Here is an 18,176-nt window from a genome sequence, read left to right as displayed (position 1 = left end):
ACAATTTTTCATTAAACCGATTGATCCGATCCGATTTTCAAAAACACTTTTTTTCCTCTCCATATTTGATTTTGTGGCATTGCCGCATAGTTGGTAAAGGCAAGAGGTCATTTTTATCGAAATGGAGACTGAAAAGATGGTGTCAACTGTCAACGGCAGAGGGACAAAAGATGTTATACAAACTAAACGTGGGTTATAATTACTGGTTGGAATTTGGAGCAGATACCGAACAAGTTGCAGACTTGACAACGACGTCGTGCCTGCCTTTTTCCGAGTAAATTACGCTATTACTCATCAAACTTTACTCTCTCTCCTATTTTACTCATTATACTTTCAATTTTTTCAATTTACTCACTGAACTTTATACATTGAATTTTTTTAATCACTCTTCGATGATGTGGATTATTTTATTATTTTTTTAAAATGACATGTCATATTTTATTAATATTTTAATATCAAATATGATTAAAATAAAAATAAATTTATAAAATATACTCTTAAAGTATACCTAAATTCCTAAATTATATCCCAAACCCTAAACCCCAAATTACAATCCCACCCACCCTACCACCGATGAACGGTCAAGCTCACCTCTGCCCCTCACTCTCTTATTCATCCTTTACAACTCTCAACCAAACCAATCAACACAACCATAGCATCCCTTAAAATCACATTCAGACCCTAAGCACAACAAATGATAGCTACAACAAAGGGGAAGAAGAAAGTATCTGAATTGAATAAACGATTCAACACCAAAAATTACAAAACAAAAGCAAGGAATTAACCATTTAGCAAAGAAATAAAAAATGGAAAAAAAATATAACTTTACCTTCGGATTTTCAAAATGGGCGGCTCTTGCACTGGTGGTACGATAGATCCGAACGGTGAGGAGTGGTATTGTGACGAATGGACCAAAATATCTTCATTTGAGCTCCATCCAATGGCGGTCGATGGAGATTGGAGAGTGAAAAACCTAATGATGTCGGTATTGATTCGTTAACATTAGAACATTTTTTGACGAAACTAAGGGTGGTTTCATGCTCAAGAGGTCAAAAAGGTTTAGACTGAATTTTTTGGAGCTCAACGGCCACCAGAGACCACCGTGGCAGCCACTACGAATGTAGCCATCGACGGCTCTAACCCCAATGGTGTTAAATGTGAGGGTGAGAATATTAATTTTAGGGTTTTAGAATGTAAATTTTAATATTTATTTGTTTATTATAGTCTTAAATAATATTAAATTATTAATAAAAATATGACATGTCATAAAAAATAATAAAATAATCCATGTCATCTATGAGTGATAAAAAAATTTAATGTATAAAATTTATTGAGTAAATTGAAAAATTGAAAGTACGGTGAGTAAAATAAGAAAGAAAGTAAAATTCAGTAAGTAATGTTGTAATTTACCCTTTTTTTCCTCTCTGCGTTATCATCATCAAATTGATTGAGAAAATAGACTTCAGTAATTATACACTTTTGTTTTGCGGGTGATGATTATTAATTTAATTAATATAATTATCGTAACAGTAAAAATATATGAAGTTAGACATACAATGATTAGAGATTCTAAATTTAAGAAATTGAATTTATAGGATGTATGTGAATTCTCAAGAATTAAGTCAAATTTTGTCAAATTTTCATCTTGGAATTTCCACTTATAAAGTTAGCAAGGATAGAAGCTTGTATGCATACAAAAACAAATGTATCTATCAACCGTCAATTATCATTGAATTAGTCTTTGAATTTATTACAATTTTATGCGATGAATCGAAAAATGTGTTCAAATTTAAATAATTTTATATTCCTCATGGGCTATACATTACTCAAATGAAGCATATATTATTGGGTTATACAAGAAAATAACAACACATGTATATGATTTAGACAATATTAAAAAATGGTCGAGTTCGTCATAAATAATTGGATTATGTAAACATCACACAAATATATTATTTTCTTAAACAGATCTTATCTAAATAATTAAGAAAAAAAGTATAAGTAATCATTTTATAAATAAATAAAAATAGATACAGAAGATTTTGTTAGCGTTTTCAGTAAATCATTCTACAGGAGGTTGTTCTCTCCTGTAAAGATTTCTCACTCCTATAAGACCACCAAGTTTTGAAATCAATCTCCTTGTTCTGGTTTTATCACCTTCCTCATCTACATGAGTTGAATCAGGGTGAGGGTGAGTAAGCTCCTCAACGTTCGTTGATTCATCATCAGCCCTTTTCGATTGAATTGTCGACCCTGCTTCAGTTTTTGGGGTTTCAGCTATGTCGAAGATGGAGCCCTTAAGCGGGTCGAAGTCTTCATAGTCCGAATCATCATCGGATTCTTTGGGTGGCACTTCTTCTTGGTACTTGTGTTTAAGTGGGAATTTTATAATCAAACAAGAGTTGGTGGGTATAAAAGGAACAGGATTTGCTCTCTTAGCAAATTGAAATTCTTTATCATTTTCTTTTTGTTCTTTGGAAAGTTGTGTTGAACTTGAGTCCATTAATGGCTTATCTGAACTTGAGTCAGGATTTTGCATCTTATTTATCCCATCATCCTCCATTGCCAAGAACTCTTTCATCGTCATCGACATCGACCTCTTCGTAGTCTTCATTGGCAATGGTGTTCTTTATCATGAAGTGTTGGACTCGTTGGTTTTTGTAACTTATCTGTTTCATCATCCTCCATTTTCAAGAACTCATGCATCGTCATCGATATCGCCCTCCGCACCCTCCTCGTTGAGGGTAATGGTGATACTGATAGCGGTTTTGATGATCTTGGCGTGGGTTGCTCACTTTCTTTATCATGATTTTTATGTTCATTGTTATGTTGTGTTGAATCCATTGGTTCCTGTTTCTTACCTTGCTCATTTTCCTTCGTTTCCAAGCACTCCTTTATCGTCGTTGTTGCTGGTAACGGGGATGGTGATCCTGGCGCCGCTTGTTCACTTTCTTTATCATGTGCTGAATCCGTTGATTCTTGTTTCTTACCATGCTCATGGTCCTCCGTTGCCGAGCAGTACTCCTTTATTGTCGTTGTTTCCTGTATCAGTGATGGTGATCCTGGCGCGGGTTGTTCACTTTCTTTATCATGGTCTTTATGTTCCTTGTAATATTGTGTTGAATCCGTTGGTTCCTGTTTCTTACCTTGTTCATGGTCCTCCATTTCCAAGCACTCCTTTATCGTCGTTGTTGCTGGTAACGGTGATGGTGATCCTGGTGCGGGTTGTTCACTTTCTTTATCATGGTCTTTATGTTCCTTGTAATATTGTGTTGAATCCGTTGGTTCCTGTTTCTTACCTTGTTCATGGTCCTCCATTTCCAAGCACTCCTTTATCGTCGTTGTTGCTGGTAACGGTGATGGTGATCCTGGTGCGGGTTGTTCACTTTCTTTATCATCATCTTTATGCTCCTTTTCATGATGTGTTGAATCCATTGGTTCCTTTATCTTACTTTTATCGGAATCCTCCATTTCTGAACATTCCATTGTTGTCATTGTTGCTGGTAACGATGATGGTGATCCTGATGGTCTGGGTGCGGGCTGTTCGCTTTCTTTATCATGATCTTTATGTTCCTTGTAATCATGTTTTGAATCCGTAGGTTCCTTTTTCTCACCTTGATCAGAATCCTCCATTTCTGAACATTTCATTGTTGTCATTGTTGCTGGCAACGGTGATGGTGATCTTGATGGTCCGGGTGCATATTATTTGCTTTCTTTATCATATTTTTACGTTCCTTGTCATGATGCGTCGTTGAATCCATTGGTTTTTGTTTCTTACCATGCTCGTTATCCTCCATTTCCGAGCACAACTTCGTCATTGTTGCTGGTAATACTGGTGTTGATCTTGATGGCCTTGGTGCAGATTGTTCGCTTTCTTTATCATGATCATTATGTTCCTTGTCATGATGTGTTGAATTCATTGGTTTTTGCTTCTTACCTTGCTGAGAATCCTCCATTTCAGAGCACAACTTCAAATTTGTCATCGATGCGCTCATTCTCACCTTCGTCGTTATTGCTGGTAACACTAATGGTGATCTTGATGGCCTTATTGCAGATTGTTCGCTTTCTTTATAATGATCATTATGTTCCTTGTAATGCTTTATCGTCATCAACATAGCCTTTCTCATCGTCGGTATTGGTGATGGCGGTCTTTTTGGTCCTAGTGTGGGATGTTCGGCTTCTTTATCATAATCATTATGTTCCTTACCCTGTTCAGAATTCTCCATTTCAGGGTACTGCCTCATAGTTAACAACGCAGCCCTCCTCGCAACCGGTAAAGGTGATGGTGGTCTTTTTGGTAGTGTGGGATGTTCGCCTTCGTGATCATGATCATTATGTTCCATACCGTTCTCGGAATTCTCGAATTCCGAGTGCTGCCTCATCGTTAACAATGCGGTCCTCCTCAGCACTGGTAGCGGTGATGGTCTTAATGTAGGTTGTTTGCTTTCTTTATCATGATCAGTATGTTCCTTACCTTGCTCGGAATCCTCCATTTCGGAGTACTGCTTCATCGTCATCAACGCGGTCCTTCTTGCTGGTGATTTCGTTCGAGCGCAAGCTTTGCTTCTCGCAGGCCTTTCGTTTTCTTGATTAAGCAATTTCAAAGCTTCTTCCTTTTGAGCAAGGGCGTCTTTGAGTTGGGAAATTTCTTCCTTAGCAGCGCTTGCTGCTGCTTTGGCTACATTTGCTTCATTTAAGGCCTGTCTCATTATGTCCCTTATTTTCTGAATCTCTTCCTTGGATTTATTGTTCGCTTCCTCAGCTTCTTTAAGTGATTCCTTAAATGTTTTGCACTCTTCTCGTGCAGCATTATTTTCTAATTCAGCCTTTTTAATGCATTCAACGAACCCTTTCTGTTGTTCACTCCATGCAATGATAGATTCTTTAGCTTCTAACCTTAATCTCGCGGCAATGTTCTTTTGTCGATCGGCCTCTCTTCGTTCGTCCAGGCATTGATCCTTGACTTTCTTCAGCATCATCTTCAATTCCTCGACTTCCGTTTTCGTCTTCTTCAGCTCTTCCTCTGTTAACGACAGCTTATCCTTGGTTTGGTTTGGTTCGATTCGATTATCACTTCCTGCAATGCCGAAGCTAAATCATCCATGGCTTTCTTGTTGTTTTCCTCGGCTTTCAGTGTGAGTCGAAAATTCTAAACCTTGAATAAAACATGACAGTAAAATAGACAAGAACTTCAAACTTTATACTGTCCGTATCAAATAATCATGTTGTGTAAAATTTAATTTATACAACTCTACCTATTTTAATATTCTATAATCTAAAGAGCCTAAATCCTACACTCTAATATGTAGACACTGAATTATACGTCATAAATCTTAAAATAAAACAAATGACATTAGCCAACACACTTTACACATATAATTATATAAACTTGAGTTTTTAATAAATAATAACATTTTCTTTTGCCATTAAAGTTACTCAATAATTTAATTCATATAAATTAAATTTTAGATAATAAATTCTAACAAACTCAAACCAAAAGAAGCAAAAAAAAAATAATTCCAACAATAACCCAACGGATGTCCACTCCACAGACAAAATGTATGTCACATTATAATCACTATTTATATCGGACCATAATGACAGAGGATACAATATGAGAATGATGAGAAGGAAACGAGGGATCACGGGTTCTATGGGATCGTATTTATATAACTTCCATCAATTTTATTTACATCAATCTGATTCTTGCGGTCCCCTACACTTTGAAATCTCACACAATCTTCTACTTTCAAATTAAAAATATTTAATTTTATTGATATTACTTTTATAATATTTAATAAAAAAACCATACGACTTAATAATCAGTGTGTTTTTATTTATTTTTATGTAATCATCCATTTTCGATTCATTAATCGATTAATCTAGATCGGGTACTGCAGAGACAAGAACGACCCTCTTAATCCAGTTTGCTCTATTCGCAAACATTAGAATTTAAACTCATGATCTTACTTAAGGAATCTAATCTCTCATCCCACTAGATCAACTGATTGTTGGTAATAATCAATGTATTTTATTCATCGTATCATAATTATATTTACGGTATTTTATATTTATATAAATTTTATATTTTCTCATATTATGCTAATGTCGTATTTAATATTAATAGTGGAGGAAAAGGTAGCAATCCGCACGGTTTAGGAATGAAAAGCAATGGGGCTGAAAACAATGGGAATTTTGGAACCAAGTTTAGAACAAAAACGATCTAATGTAGTCGAACAAATCACGGCTCTTTAAACTTAAAGCAGTATAATTCTATTCGGACAGTGATATTTATGATCAGAAGTCAACATTCTTGATATGCATGAACACTAGCATGACATAAGCTTAGGAAATAGAGTGAATGACCTAAACCTAATTCAACATGCAATTACTTATTACACTAGAAACCTTGAATGACTTTTTTTTTTATTTAAAAAATATTGTTAATTTTTTAATTCCTTTTTTCCAACGATATTATATGAGAAAATATGAGGCTTAAATTCATTTCTTGTAATTATTTTTGAGAAATGATATTAGACAAGGTGGAATTAGAAACAATTACGATTTATGTTACATATATAAATAAGGATTGGAGCTGATAGTAAAAACTTTAATTCCCATACATAATTACGTAAGGAAGAAGAAGAGTAAAAATAAATAAATAAATAAATAAATAAAGCACAAATTATCATTGAAAATGAAACCCTAGAAAATCTGATTAACTCTACCAATCATGAATCTCATACTGGTTGAATGCGTGAGAACATTCTTCTTCCCTTTGAAACTCAGCAGCTTAGACCAAAACCCTTTTTTCTTATTCTTTCCCTTCTTAGCCTCTTCTTCCTCCACGTTCCTTGTTACTAACGCAATCGATCTACTCTTCTTCAAACCCTTAATACTACCAAGCTTTACCATGATCGACGAAGACGACGTCGTCGACAACGACGACGATGAAAACAGCCCCTTTATTCCCGTCCCGCCGAAACCGTTCCGCTTACGATGTTGAGAGAAGGCGGGGGAGGCGGAGGTCGAAGATGGAAGCGAAGAGTCGTCGGCGGGAGAAAAATAGGGCGACGGAGAGGATGAAGCGAAAAGTATGGAATTAACTTCTGTGTATGAAGCAGAACAAAGAAGAGATAATCTCTCTCTCAGACATGAAGCGCAAACCCCTTGCTTTTCATTGTGATTTGGGTGATTCTTGCATCTTTCAGAGAAGCCCATCCCAGAATTAGAAGAAAAACACTCTCAAACTGTTCAATCTCTTTGATTGCTCTGTGTATGTGTGTGTATAATATATACACACTATGCTTCCTAGAACTTTCAGCGTAGAAAGTCGTATGCAAAACATATCTGTGAGTTACACGTTAGTGTGATCTTTGTAGATCAATGTGGTGGTCATAGCCGTTTGATCTTTTAAAAGATCGTGATGTCTGATGAAATCTGTTCAAAATTTAGACAGCGACGCAAGCTTTCTCACTCTCACGTGCAGTGGGCCCACCAATTTCTGAACACCATTTAAACTTAAAAATATATGGGTAAATTACAAACCTTCACCATTTTATTTAACTATGGGTTATTCTAATTTGACAATAGATTTTTAAATTTTATCAATCACATCACTCGATCAAATCATCTCTAATTAATATTTGAAAGAGTAACTGATGTGATAGATAACAAAATTGATATAATTATACATTTATTCCTAATTATTTATACATTTGATCCTAATTTAAATTTAATTTAATAAATTTAATCCTCTAATCATATAGTGACACGTGTCATCACATATCAATTAGATAATTTAACAATTTAAATGATACGAATTAATTCTCCTACAGTCAACAGTTGATAGAGGACCTCATTTGACAATTAACAAAGTTGGTATAATTTTACAGAGTTGGTCTTCATTACTTACATATTCAACCAATTTGATCATAATTTTAATATAATTTAATAAATCTAATCATATCATGGCACATGTGTTACATCCTTAACACGATCTAGTCGAGAATCAATACATATAACACATACATATACTAGCATGTTCAAATATATATCATAGCATTAGAAGTTATTATCAAAATACATAAGTACATACATTTTTATATAATATACTACCAAAATACTCGTTTTAGAGTTAGAATCACAAATTAGGCATTTTATATAATTTTCCTATACAAACTGAAATTATAAAGCACATAAACACACACATATAATTTTGACCACATTCAAATAATTCAAATTTACTATATTTCTGAGATTGATAAATTATTAGATTATCTTAGTTTCTTCCTGATCTCAAAAATTTCCATTTTATCTTGTTCCTTAAAGTATAAGTTTTAGGGTTTAAGGATTCCATATCAAACTTTGAAATCTAAGATGGATGGCTCTAAATGGTTGTTAAATTTAAGGTATCACAAACCTTAGTTTTAGGGTTTAAGGATTCCATATCAGACTTTCTCCCAGAAGTTCTTTAAACATTCAGTAATGGAGGTTAAGGAGGATTTAGAGAAGATGAGGAAAATATCTTTCTTTTCCCTATTCAATTCGTTTTGGCTCAAAATGTAGCCTAACTGGGTGTTTATCAATATTACACATAATAACAAATTTTATATAAAACATATCAATAATTCTATAATAACATATAAATGTCCATCAAAATCCATTAATATAGGTTTTTGGAATAATTGACATGCAAATCTCTCACTTTTTCTTCTTTTACAATTTGATTCTTAAGCTTTTAATTTCACCTATAGATTTCAAGTTTAATCCCAAATTGAATTATCAATTGCTCTAATGAACTTAATAGAATCTAACACATTTCTCAAAGAAAATTTTAATTTTAAAATTTGAAGATGTTACATACTTTTAAAGTACCTCGCCATAAAATAAATAAAAAGAAAATAAGAAAGAAGAAGAAAAGGAAACAAAATAAAAAAAATAAAAGATGAAAAATCAACAGACTTCAAACTCTTCAATTCAACCGAACCATTGTACATATAAGAGCTTTGTTATAGAAGCAATCTATTTGTCTCTATGAAACAATTGGATGCCAATTATCATAACAAAGAGGATGAACAATGAGATATTCATCATTAAGATGTTAGGATAATTTGATAAATTTAAGAATTATTTTATAATAATTTAATAAATTAATGACTACTTTATAACATCAAGATGACGATTTTATAATAAATTTTATGATATTTTAATAATTTTTAAAAAAGTTTAACTATAATTGAATATTCTACTTTATAAAAGACAAAAGAGAAACCAAGTCGTCATAAGTTTGATATCTGAAGAAATGTTTTTTTTTTCAATGCATTATCTGAGGATTTTTGCCCAATAAAATAAATGATCACTTTATTTTCTTCAATGGGGCGGATACCAATTCTCTGGGACATCATCGGAATCATCAAAGACAAAGCTTCTCAAAGCAAAGCAGCTTTGTTTTCCGATCCCAAAACCCTATCCCTCCACTTAGCCTTACTACGAGCCACAACCCACGATCCTTTCACTCTACCCGACCCAAGGCACTTGGACGCTTTACTTGCCTCCGGTCATACCTCACGCGCCATCGTTTCCACCGTCGTCGAGGCCCTCATGGACCGTCTCCAGACTACCCGTGACGCCTCCGTTGCCCTCAAGTGCCTCATCACCGCTCATCACATCGTTAAACGTGGCAGCTTCATTCTTCAAGATCAGCTCTCTGTTTACCCTTCCAATGGCGGCCGAAACTACCTTAAACTTTCCGATTTCAGAGATAACACAACGTCGTTAACCTGGGAACTTTCCTCTTGGGTTCGGTGGTATGTTTTCGTTCATTAGATTTTTTCCCCAGAAAATATTTGGTTTCAATATCAAATTTAGAGCAAATATACAATGAAAACAATTTGCAGGTATGCTTTATACCTTGAAAATCTGTTACAAACGTCAAGGATTCTGGGGTTCTTTATAAGTTCAAATTCAAGCAGTGCAGATAAAGATGAAGAGCAAGAAGAGAAAGTGTCATCGCTTATAAATAGCCAACTGCTTAATGAGATAAACTATCTGGTGAATTTGACTGAACAGTTTTCGAAAATGCCCGATTCTTCTCATGCCGACGGTAACTTATTGGTGGAAGAGGTTGCGGGATTGGTGGGTGAGGATTATTTGTCATCGATCAACGAGGTTTCAATCCGAGTCGGAGAGTTTAAAGAGAGACTGAGTTGTTTGAGCTTTTCTGACTCGGTTGAGTTGGTGCTTGGTTTGAAGAGATTGGAAGATTGTAAAGAGAGATTGTCGGCACTTTCGCAGATGAAGAATGTGTTGTTTGAGACTGTTTGGCATTCGATCAGTGAAATTAAGGATCAAATTGGGAACGATAAAGTGTACGGAGGAGGAGGAAGCTTGTTGAGTACGGGGAGCATTAAGAACAAGGTTAGCGAATCATCTCGGTATGGGGAGCGAGTTCTGAAGCTTGCTGACTCAGTTAAGTTCTCTTCAATAAGGTTTTGTTTCTAAGCTTTGAGATTAATTTTTTACTTAACGATTATTGTTTGATACATTATTAACTAATAAAATGTTTAGATGAATGAAAAATTTTAAATTTATTTATTTTAAATAAATTTTGTGTTATGATTGCTTTTAAAATCGTGCATAAATTAACCAATAACAAAGAAGCATCCTAATTCCCAAATGACGTGTCAGCCAAAGGTGCACTGTGCGGGTGAAAGACACCAACCCCATTCTCAACAAAAGCCTAGACATGCTGTTATGAAGTCGGAAAGTTCCCATTTGTATCGATCCACTTTTGAGATTTTGAAAAAAATTATAACCTCACATATAATATTTTATCAAATTTAATATATATATATATATATATATATATATTCGAGATGTTTAATGTGATAATTACATTTTATCTATATATTTAATATGAAACATGGATCATCAGAATTATCATTTCACCGATCATTTATAGTATTGGATTAAAACATGTAACGATTAAGTTAATATTATTAAGAAACATCAAATTAATCAATAAAATTCTACATATAATTTTTTTATATAACCATCAATATTTAATATATTGATCGATTAATCAAAATCGAATACTATAAAGGCGAAGACAATTCTCCTCACTAAGTTTACTTCATTTACAAACATCAGAATTTAAAATTTTAATCTTATTTAAGAGATTTAGTGTTTTAACTTACTAAATTAATTAATTATTGATCATATAGAATAATAATTTAAATATTATATTAAATATTTTAATCAAAATACAGATATCTCATATAATATTATTCCTTTATTTATTTCTGCCGTAAGAATTGAAGTTGATGTACGAGTGGAGATATCCAGCAGGAGCTCAAGTTATCCCTTCCTTTTCCGGTTCTGTTCAGCTTAAGTTATTCTTTTCTTTTGTTAGATAAAATAATAATCAAATACGATTCAATTAAATTCAAACAAATCGAAAGAATAAACACAAGGCGGTCAATAAGATAAAATTCCAACCTCCAGCCGCTAAACTTCCAGAGAAAAACCTCGCGCGCAGCCATTTTTTTGCTGAACGTTCTGGCAGAATGGAGCAATTAAAGACGGTAGCCGAGCCAAAATCCAACTCAAAGAAACCTCCGGCCGAAGAATCCAACCAGAAAGAGTCGGATCCCGCGATGGACACTGAAGGCTTTGTTATGGTGTCAACAACAGAGCCGGAAGTAAAAGAAGGGAAACAGACTCAGAATCCGAGGGAGAGCCAGATTCAAAGCGAGGAAATGCAATCACCGAATCAAACGTCATCCGGATCCAGGAAATCGGTTCAATTGAGTCCCGAGTTGGTTAGTGAATCGCCTGCTTCGGATCACGGCGTCGCCAGGTCCGCTCCTAACGGACCCAATCCTTACATTGCTCACGATCCTGCTCCCGAATCTTTTTTTACTTCCTTCAAAGGCAAGCAATTAGACATTTATTCCGAATTCACTATCTTCTTTTTTCTTTCTTTCAAATCTTTAATTAATTTTGAAATTGGAAACAGAGAAAATGGACACAGTGAAAGAGGTATTGGTGAGATGGGGGAGAACAGCCGAAGAAGCCGCGAGAAAAGCCGAGGATCTGGCAGGGAACACGTGGCAGCACTGTATGTTTTCTCTTGTTTATTGATTTTTATTTCTTATATATATTTTATATGCTAACATTAAGATTTTCCATGTCATAATTATGATAAATACAATACTTGTTTTCGATAAATAATAAAAACTTACAGATTTAATATATTATTTGATATTTGAATTTAATTTTTTAATGTTATATGTGTTTTTATCAAATTCAATACTTGAATTTACTTATTTTCAATTACAACATATTCATACTCCAATTCATGAGCGGAGTTATGTTGATAATAGGACACTCCAAAATTTTTCTTAAAAATAATTTATAAATTTGATATAGAAACTATTAAAAACAAATTTCATTTTAAAAGAACATTAATATTAGTTTTTAATTTTAACATCATAATTTATTTATTTATTTTAATTTACTGTTCATGTTCATGAAATCAGTAAAAACAAGCCCGAGTTTGGGTGAGGCAGCCATGGGAAGAATTGCTCAAGGAACAAAGGTTTTAGCTGAAGGCGGCTACGAGAAGATATTCAGACAAACTTTTGCGATGGTTCCGGAAGAGCAACTTGGAAACTCATTTGCATGTTATTTATCCACAACAGCTGGCCCTGTCATGGGAGTTTTATATGTATCTACAGCAAAACTTGCATATTGCAGTGACACTCCTCTTTCCTATAAAAATGCTACCCAAACTGAATGGAGCTACTATAAGGTATGCTTGCATTACACTTTACATCCTTACACTTTACATCCTCTTTCGTATCTGATGCTCATGTTTGAACATGAATCCTCTAAATGAATGAAATACGTCTCACTCAAGTTTGAGTAACATAGAATTCTGCTTTATGATTCTGGACATTCTTTTTACTGGTTAAAACAGGTAGTTATGCCATTACATAAACTTAAATCAGTTAATCCTTCAACGAGCCGACTCAATTCTGCTGAAAAGTACATTCAAGTTGTCTCTGTTGATGGTCATGAATTTTGGTTCATGGGCTTCTTAAACTATGACGGAGCTGTTACATTCCTAAAGGAAGCTTTGCAACTCCATAGCTCGCAATCTTCGTGATACCGTTTCTACCAGCGTAACATTCATTTGGTCTTGCAACTCGTTATCGTCCGACATGCTACACCGAAAGCTATTCAGTGTTGGAAATCAAAAGTTAGGTAACGTTAATGGATATCTGATTAATGTTAAGAAGGGCAGAATATAATGAATCTGTTATGTTTTAAACTCGATGTGTTTGAAATGCCAGTTGCTGTAATCCGTGCAATCTCATGCATTATGTTGCTAATTAAATATTGTATCTTATGCTAAAATGACCTGATACATTTAACTTATGCACATTTATAGCATTTGGAAGTGATAATTTAATGACAAATTTATTTAGTAATTCCGGCTGGGTCATTGAACAAATTTATTAGCGAGTAGCAACATATTATTACTATTTTCGTAGGTAAATTCAATATTTGGTCACACAAATTTTACCGTATTTCCGTTTTGATCATCCAACTTTAAATATTGTTGATTTTACCATCACACTTTCAAATTTGATTTTTTTTGTGTCTCATTCCTTAGTTGTGTAACGAAAATAGCAAAACGATGTATTGTGGACTGAAACTGCTATTATACCATGTCACATTACTATTTACGTTAAGTCAACAATCAAACTAACAACAATTGACAAAAATTGAAATGAAACGTATAATAGGTATGGCTTAAAAAAATAGATGACCAAAATATAAATGTGAGAATATACAGGTGACCAAAAAATAGGTGACCAAAATACAATTCGTTTGAAATCATTATCCTTTTATGTGTTGCATTAGTAACTTGATAATGATAGTGATCCAATTAAGATTTAATTGACAATTAAACATAATAACTATGAAGATTTGTTTTTTCTTTTCAATAAATATTAAGATGTATTTATATTTTAACATATTAACATAATAAATTCAAATCGTATCATACACAAACTCAAATCTTATCATACACAAACTCTTGAATTTTATGGTACTATAGATGAAGGTACGTGGATAGTGAGAGAGGTTTTTTCTCCCCTCCCAAAACTTTTACTGTAATAATATTTTAGGTCCTTTTACTTTAAGTTTAAATAAAATTAAATTTTTTCTCTTTTCAATTTTTAGATTAATTACCTAATAAATACTTATTATTTTTAACTTCAATAATTTGCTGCTCTCAATATGTAATTCTAACTTTGTCCCTACATGCACACTAAATGTGCTTTCGCTATAAACCTATTCAAGGAAATCTTAAATGATAAAGTTTGATTAATTTTTTTTTAATTACAAAATTAAAATGTTACAATTCAATTATTACAATATTAGTTTGTTATAATTTATTATAACGTTATAATGACAACTAGGCCATCTAAAAAGCATCACTTCAGAATTTCGTGGCCTTGAGTAACAAAGATTAACGATCCAATGATTAAATTATAATAAACTGATAATATAAATGATCGAAATATAATGTTTTTTATTTAAAATGATCAATAGTGAATAAAATCAAAACAAAAATGATCAAACTTATATATTACCTAAAAAGTAAAACATTGACAGCTAAGTGCCCAGAGACTGTGAGTTTGCAGTTTTGTAGTTTCTTTGTTTTCTGCAACGTGGATTCTCATGCTCTGTGCTTTTTTTCTTCTTCTTTCTTTCAGAATTCAGACACAAACTGACTTGAAACTGAACCAAATCTCAGACGTTGACCAGACTTACTCTAAAACCGAAACTCTTTTTGTTGTCCACCTCACTCTCTCTGGACCCCACCCATAAAGCACCTTCTTCAATAATATGATTATATAAATGATAAACTCAAGCATTAGTCACCAATGCATTGCGTATTTCTTATTTTATTTTGATCATCATATTATTCTTTTATAAAAATATTTTTACTGTAATTTTTTATTTCAATCATTATCTGTATACATTTTAATCACGACAATGATATGATACTTTTTTTCTCATCATTTTCTACACAAATTATTATTTATAAAAGAAAATAACATAAAAATTTAAATAAAAAGTAAAAAGTATCATATCAACATAATATCATCATCTTCACTAAAATTTATCGATCAAAGATCAAAATACGAAAAAAATAACATTAATAATGTTTTTGTTACACAAGATAATCAGTTTGTTAACTAAAATAGTAAAGAAACAATAAATTGATGATTAATGATAACATTTATCCTTATATAAATATAAATATAAATATATAAATGATTTAAGATAAATAATTAATTAACAAAAAACCTTAAACCAAGCACCCACCATCAAATAAACAACGTTGTTCAATTTATTACTAAAATGCCATAATTGCACTCCAATTGCTGCCTGAAAGAATATTACACGGTTTCGATTATAACTTCTAGCTTGATTTTTTCTCATGTATATAACTAAAATCTACAACAAATAAAAACAATAATAATAAGTAACCTGTAGTATTTCTTTCTAAAACCAAGGCACCCTCCACTTCTTCTTGTGATCCATCTATTTATATATATATAGTTGTGGGTTCTTAAACTGTATGTGAATATATATATATATGTATATATTCACCTTGAAATTTTATTCCTATGTATATTCCTATTTTCACTCTGTTTCAAGCAACAAAACCAAATGATTTCAGGCCTCATGGAACATGACATCCAGTTGAGGTGATTTGTTGTCAAGTTTCCTCCTTTTAATGTCTGGTCTCGGATTACAACTATTTGGAAATAAACCATGTTTTGCTTCATCACTTTTATAGCTCAAACATGTTGAGCCATCCAATACCCCAATGGGGCTTTGGGGTACAGACGAAGGTGAAGGAGTTGTGGTGCAGTCGATGAATGTCGAATCCTTCATCACTTGAACACACTTCAATACTCTTTCCTGCAAAAGAAATTGTCGAACGTCAACCGAATTTGTCATCTCTCGAGTTTTGTTATCTTATTTTTTACCTTTTGAAAAAAAAATGAATGATGAAATAGCTTTATCTATGGTGAACCCTTGCGTTTCTCTTGAAATGGAAACGGCCACCGCTGCAGCAATTTCAGACGGTCTGAACTCCAACAAGTCAATACCTGCATTCATTCATTAGATCCACCATTTCTCGATGAAAAACGTAAACAAAGTAGATATAGTGAGAATTAAACCTCTGATCGTGTTCAATATTAGTTGTAACGATCTAGAGATCAAAGTCGATGACGGATATTGATCGTTACAAAGCTTGCTCAAGAAGTAATCAATGAAGGAACAAGGTGTTAAAACTAGCATTCTCCACTTCAATGTGCTTAAAACCAAAAGCTCCATTCTTTGGATTGTTTTAGCTTCAAACACAAACTTTGGTTCCCCTACCTGCAAACAAAAACAATCACGAATCTCGAACCGGGGAAAAGACCAAGTGATTAAACTGCATTGCAAAAACATTGAATCATTCACCTGCAAATTTACAGATGAAGGCACCATGGTCTCCTCCATTTTAGCTGCAATATATAAACATGCAACAGCCAAAAGTTGGATTGCCCATGTCTTATCTCTCTGTGCAATTTTAATCAGTGATTACATTAGGATTTAAGAACTTGAAGAATCGAAATTTGAGGCTAATTCGAGAACACTTACAGGCAAGCTATACATTGATAGGAACCTATCCAAGTAGTTAATTGATAGGCAAATACTCAAATGTCCAAAGCTGAAATAAGCAGAAGCCTGTTGATGAAAAATGAAGGATTAAAACCATCATTCACAGCACATAACACATAAAACTGGTTACAAAAGCTGGTTAAATGGATTAAACAAGCAAAGAGGCAAAAACAAACAGACCTTACAAATCCACTCAATGGCCTGTTTCCTGGCACTCAAGTCCAAATCCCCAGTTCTCAGTCTCTTGAGATAATCATATCCAGGCAAATGCATCATCTCTTTTTCAAAAATTTCCTTAATTACATCATCACTTTGTAATTCAAAACCAGGACAACCCACCAAAGAAGTTGATCTGTTGGTTACAAGAAAAGGATCATTTTGATTAAAGGTTTGCTTTTCAAAGGCAGGGGATACCCCAAACTCATCCACGGCACTGAAATCAAGACACCATCAAAGCAACAGCTTGTGTTCTCTGTACAGAGGAGATTTGAGGCCGAACAGTCGAGATTTTCTGTCATTTTTTTTAAAGAAAACCCCCCAAAAAGGTGAGGTGCAACGAAACCCCAGGGAAAAAAAATGAAAGAAACGTCAATTCAGGATGAAGGAGGAAGCTTTGAGTTGAAAATGAGTCACCAATGGGGTTGTGGGGAAGAGCATAATTTTGATTATACAGTAAAACCAAAAAGAGAGAGTGAAAGGGAGTGGGGCTGAGCGAAGACTGTTGCAACAAGAGAAGCTTTATGTAGGGAAAGACAAGTTGCGATTTTAGGGCAAAATGAGAAACGAAATCGAGGGATCGAGGAGAGGGCAGCCGCGCCATTGCGAAAAAGGAACTAGAAAGGAAACATATTGAAAAAAAATGTTATAATTACTGCAAAAATGGAAATGAAAAATAGTAATAAATTTGACCAAATTCATTTTCATTTTATTTTTAAGATAAATGTTATTTTAGTATCATGTTATCGTATGTTTTTTTTATCAAACATATTATTATATTCTTTGTTTCTTACATATGTTAAGCTTTGTTTATTGATTTTATTTATCATTAGCAATTTTTTTGATAAAAATTTATCATTAGCTATTTTAATTTATTTGAATTGTGATTTTTTCATTGTAATTTTCATTTATAAACGAACCAAGATACTTATCATTGTAAATTAAAATGATTTTTTTATTTTATAATCTAATTAAATTAAACTACAACATAACATATAAAAAATATATCTAATTATATGATATAAATTTATCTAAAAGTATCATCTTATAATTATTTACGCCATTCAAGCATCAAATTATCTAATTGATTTATAAAATCAAATTTTGAATATTTTTAACTTGAATTATATTTTTTTAAAAACAATATTTTTAAAATTAATACAGAATAAATGAAATTATAATAAACTATGCTTAATCATAAA

At 33.0% G+C, this 18,176-nt stretch overlaps 5 protein-coding genes and 1 pseudogene across 5 annotated transcripts; 2 read left to right on the top strand and 4 right to left on the bottom strand.

The window, feature by feature from the left end:
* Positions 1-2,610: 2,610 nt before the first annotated feature.
* Positions 2,611-3,657, bottom strand: LOC120135864 (smoothelin-like protein 1). The gene has a single exon (XM_039152041.1). It carries the CDS (start codon positions 3,655-3,657, stop codon positions 2,611-2,613), a length of 1,047 nt encoding a protein of 348 aa, XP_039007972.1.
* On the bottom strand, positions 3,654-4,979 carry LOC120135863 (nucleolar and coiled-body phosphoprotein 1-like). Its single transcript, XM_039152040.1, has one exon. It carries the CDS (start codon positions 4,977-4,979, stop codon positions 3,654-3,656), a length of 1,326 nt encoding a protein of 441 aa, XP_039007971.1.
* A 1,646-nt stretch (positions 4,980-6,625) lies between these two features.
* On the bottom strand, positions 6,626-15,895 carry LOC120136242. The gene is made up of 3 exons (XM_039152342.1): positions 15,884-15,895; positions 14,402-14,427; positions 6,626-7,222 (listed from the first exon to the last, which is right to left on the bottom strand). Exon 3 carries the CDS (start codon positions 7,219-7,221, stop codon positions 6,706-6,708), a length of 516 nt encoding a protein of 171 aa, XP_039008273.1. The 5' UTR covers position 7,222; positions 14,402-14,427; positions 15,884-15,895; the 3' UTR covers positions 6,626-6,705.
* Positions 9,375-10,521, top strand: LOC120136240 (putative clathrin assembly protein At4g40080). The gene is made up of 2 exons (XM_039152340.1): positions 9,375-9,809; positions 9,900-10,521. Exons 1-2 carry the CDS (start codon positions 9,376-9,378, stop codon positions 10,501-10,503), a joined length of 1,038 nt encoding a protein of 345 aa, XP_039008271.1. The 5' UTR covers position 9,375; the 3' UTR covers positions 10,504-10,521.
* Positions 11,366-13,397, top strand: LOC120136241 (GLABRA2 expression modulator-like). Its single transcript, XM_039152341.1, has 4 exons — positions 11,366-11,934; positions 12,020-12,121; positions 12,543-12,814; positions 12,983-13,397. Exons 1-4 carry the CDS (start codon positions 11,568-11,570, stop codon positions 13,169-13,171), a joined length of 930 nt encoding a protein of 309 aa, XP_039008272.1. The 5' UTR covers positions 11,366-11,567; the 3' UTR covers positions 13,172-13,397.
* On the bottom strand, positions 15,608-17,608 carry LOC120136243 (annotated as a pseudogene).
* Positions 17,609-18,176: the final 568 nt, after the last annotated feature.

The sequence above is a fragment of the Hibiscus syriacus genome, unplaced genomic scaffold, assembly GCF_006381635.1.
Source record: "Hibiscus syriacus cultivar Baekdansim isolate YM2019G1 unplaced genomic scaffold, ASM638163v2 tig00110621_pilon, whole genome shotgun sequence".
NCBI lineage: Eukaryota > Viridiplantae > Streptophyta > Magnoliopsida > Malvales > Malvaceae > Hibiscus > Hibiscus syriacus.
Note: the sequence above shows the minus strand (reverse complement) of the source record. Positions and strands in the feature narration are given on the sequence as shown.